Genomic DNA, 2,409 nt, shown 5'->3' with positions numbered 1-2,409 from the left:
GGTGTAGAGGGGGAGAGGGGGAAGAAAAGAAAAAAAAACTTTTTACTTTAAAAAAATCAATCCTTGTATTTTAAACATGATTTTATACGGCATAAAACATTTTGTTTACACTTGTTATCACATTGTGAAGGATTTATCTGGGGTGAATCCTTATGCGAATGCCTGTAATATACGTAATCATTATTATTATTATTCGTGGATGTGGGTGCGGGGGGTGCGAGTGTGGGGGTGTAAGTACCTGTAGTAAAGGTTGAAAAGATTTTCGTCTTTTTTCATTTTTTCATATAAATCATACCAATCCTTGGGCGATAAAGATTTCATTTTGTATTCATCCTTTGCCGAATAAGATTTACCCCATTTGGCCGATTTGTTTTTATTAGAACGTTGTAAATCTAAAATCCAATTTTCGTAATCAATTACGGCCTGAAATGAAAAGAAACAATTTTAAATTTTTTTCATTTTAACGTAAATTTGTTTGTTTGTTTGTCTCGCTCTCTCTCTCTTCTTATTAACGTAAACGTAAACAAACGTTTTTCTTTTAACTCACCCATGTTGAATTTACTCTGTCTCCGTCTATATGATAGACTCTATAACCCGGATTTAAATTAGTGTATGTCGTCATGCTGGGTGCCAAATAACCAACACCGATGGGTTTATTAACATTTTCTTCATCGAAATACAATTCGTATTCATCTCTATGACTGTGTCCGAAAAAATGATTAACGATCGTATTTTGAAACCTTTTCGAAAAAAAAAAAAATATTATTAATAATAATAATTAAACAATCTATTAGAAATGCTGTTGTTGTATTTAATAACATCACCTCGATACAATTTTATAATAATTATCTCTCCAAGTTGGTATGCAATCCACTTGTCCCGGTGCTATGTGACCGATTATATGAACTTTTTCGTTTTTCGTTTCAGCTATCGTTAATACGCCAACGAGCCATTTAAGTTGATCACCGGGATCCGTGCTGTTGAGGAGCAACCACCTGAAAAATTTCTTTTGTTGTTACTCCGTAAGGGGGTTAATATAAATGTTTATCGATACGTGCCAATTACGAAAGTAACAATAATTTGTGTTGAGTGATATTACTCGAAGTTTAGGATTTATCAAGGTGGTGTAAAAACCTCCGTATTTAATTGTCGCGGATGTATCCGATGGTAACCAATTTCTCCATTGCGTGTCTAGTTCATCGTATAACCAAGACACGGATTTCGATGATCCCGGAGGAGGAAAACTGGAAAAAAATGTGGTTTTGAATCACTCCTGTTGGAAACAGAGAGAGAGGGAAAATTGTCGAATGAAATGAAAATCTCTCACAAATCGGTCGGTGCTGCCTCATGGTTGCCAACGGATGCGTAAACGGTAACTTTTGGAAAATGTTCTTTGATTTTTTTAACGACTTTTCTCATAACGTCTAAATTTGCTTCTTTCGTTTGTTTCCAAATATCGTGTGCAGGTATGTCACCCGTCCAGTATATAAAGTTTAAATCCTGTTGTTAGAAACAAACAAAGTTTTTAAGAGTTAAAAAAAAATAATTTTACCGAGAAAAAACTCACTGGATTTTTCGTCGCAGCATGTTTTAACATACTGTCCAATGTTATTTCCGGTATGTCGCAATTCCAATCACCAAATTTTCCAGCTTTTTTTTCCGTTTCCGTCGCCAAACCGTGTTCTAATCGACAGCAAAGGGGTTCCGTACAATCGGCTTTGGCACCCTCAGCGTATGCGGTATCGAAATGTGTGTCCGTCAGGTGAAGGATTTTATATTTGGGTCCATTGCTCTGCCGAAAATGAGAATTTAAGTGTTTGAAAATGAGAATTCACGGTTGAAAAATTTTGGCGCATGCGTAAAAAACAAAAAAAAAAAAAAATTTTGATCCGAGCGACTCGCACCCCCCCCCCGCTTTACGCGCCCCCTCGGAAAAATTTAAAAAAAAATATCCCTCCGGAGTGACTACCAAAAAAAAACGTTTTTTAAATAAATTATTATTATTATTACTAATTGCTGTTGTTTTTTTTTCAGAAATTACTCACGGGAGGCGGTTGAAGATCTTCGATTCTGGTCTCCGGATGAGGAGGAAGTGGCACACTCCAATTAGGGAGTTCGATTTTCGTACATTCTTGAGATAGTAAAAAACTACAAATGACAAACGAGCTCACCGTCGAATTTAAAATAGGTAAGATTTCCGGCTGAAAATTTTTATTTATTTTTTTTGTTAATGAAAAACCTTCAACAAACGACAAATGATGGGGGGGGGGAAAGAAAACTCACTCCGAAAAGGTTAGCGATTCCGCTACAAACGGAATTTGATTGAATGTTAAAAAGCGTACAGGTACTTTCGATGAGAGAATGAACATTTTCTTTTCCGGTTTTAACACGATAACGTAATATTTCCAT

At 35.7% G+C, this 2,409-nt stretch overlaps 1 protein-coding gene across 1 annotated transcript; it reads right to left on the bottom strand.

The window, feature by feature from the left end:
- Positions 1 to 56: 56 nt before the first annotated feature.
- Phum_PHUM615360 (sphingomyelin phosphodiesterase, putative) lies at positions 57 to 2,409 on the bottom strand (the record flags this gene model as incomplete). The annotated part of the gene is made up of 9 exons (XM_002433097.1): positions 57 to 162; positions 239 to 423; positions 548 to 740; positions 825 to 995; positions 1,020 to 1,244; positions 1,328 to 1,500; positions 1,568 to 1,792; positions 2,046 to 2,201; positions 2,284 to 2,409. 9 exons carry the CDS (start codon positions 2,407 to 2,409, stop codon positions 57 to 59), a joined length of 1,560 nt encoding a protein of 519 aa, XP_002433142.1.

This window comes from Pediculus humanus, genomic scaffold (assembly GCF_000006295.1).
Source record: "Pediculus humanus corporis 1103172108322 genomic scaffold, whole genome shotgun sequence".
Lineage (NCBI taxonomy): Eukaryota > Metazoa > Arthropoda > Insecta > Psocodea > Pediculidae > Pediculus > Pediculus humanus.
Note: the sequence above shows the minus strand (reverse complement) of the source record. Positions and strands in the feature narration are given on the sequence as shown.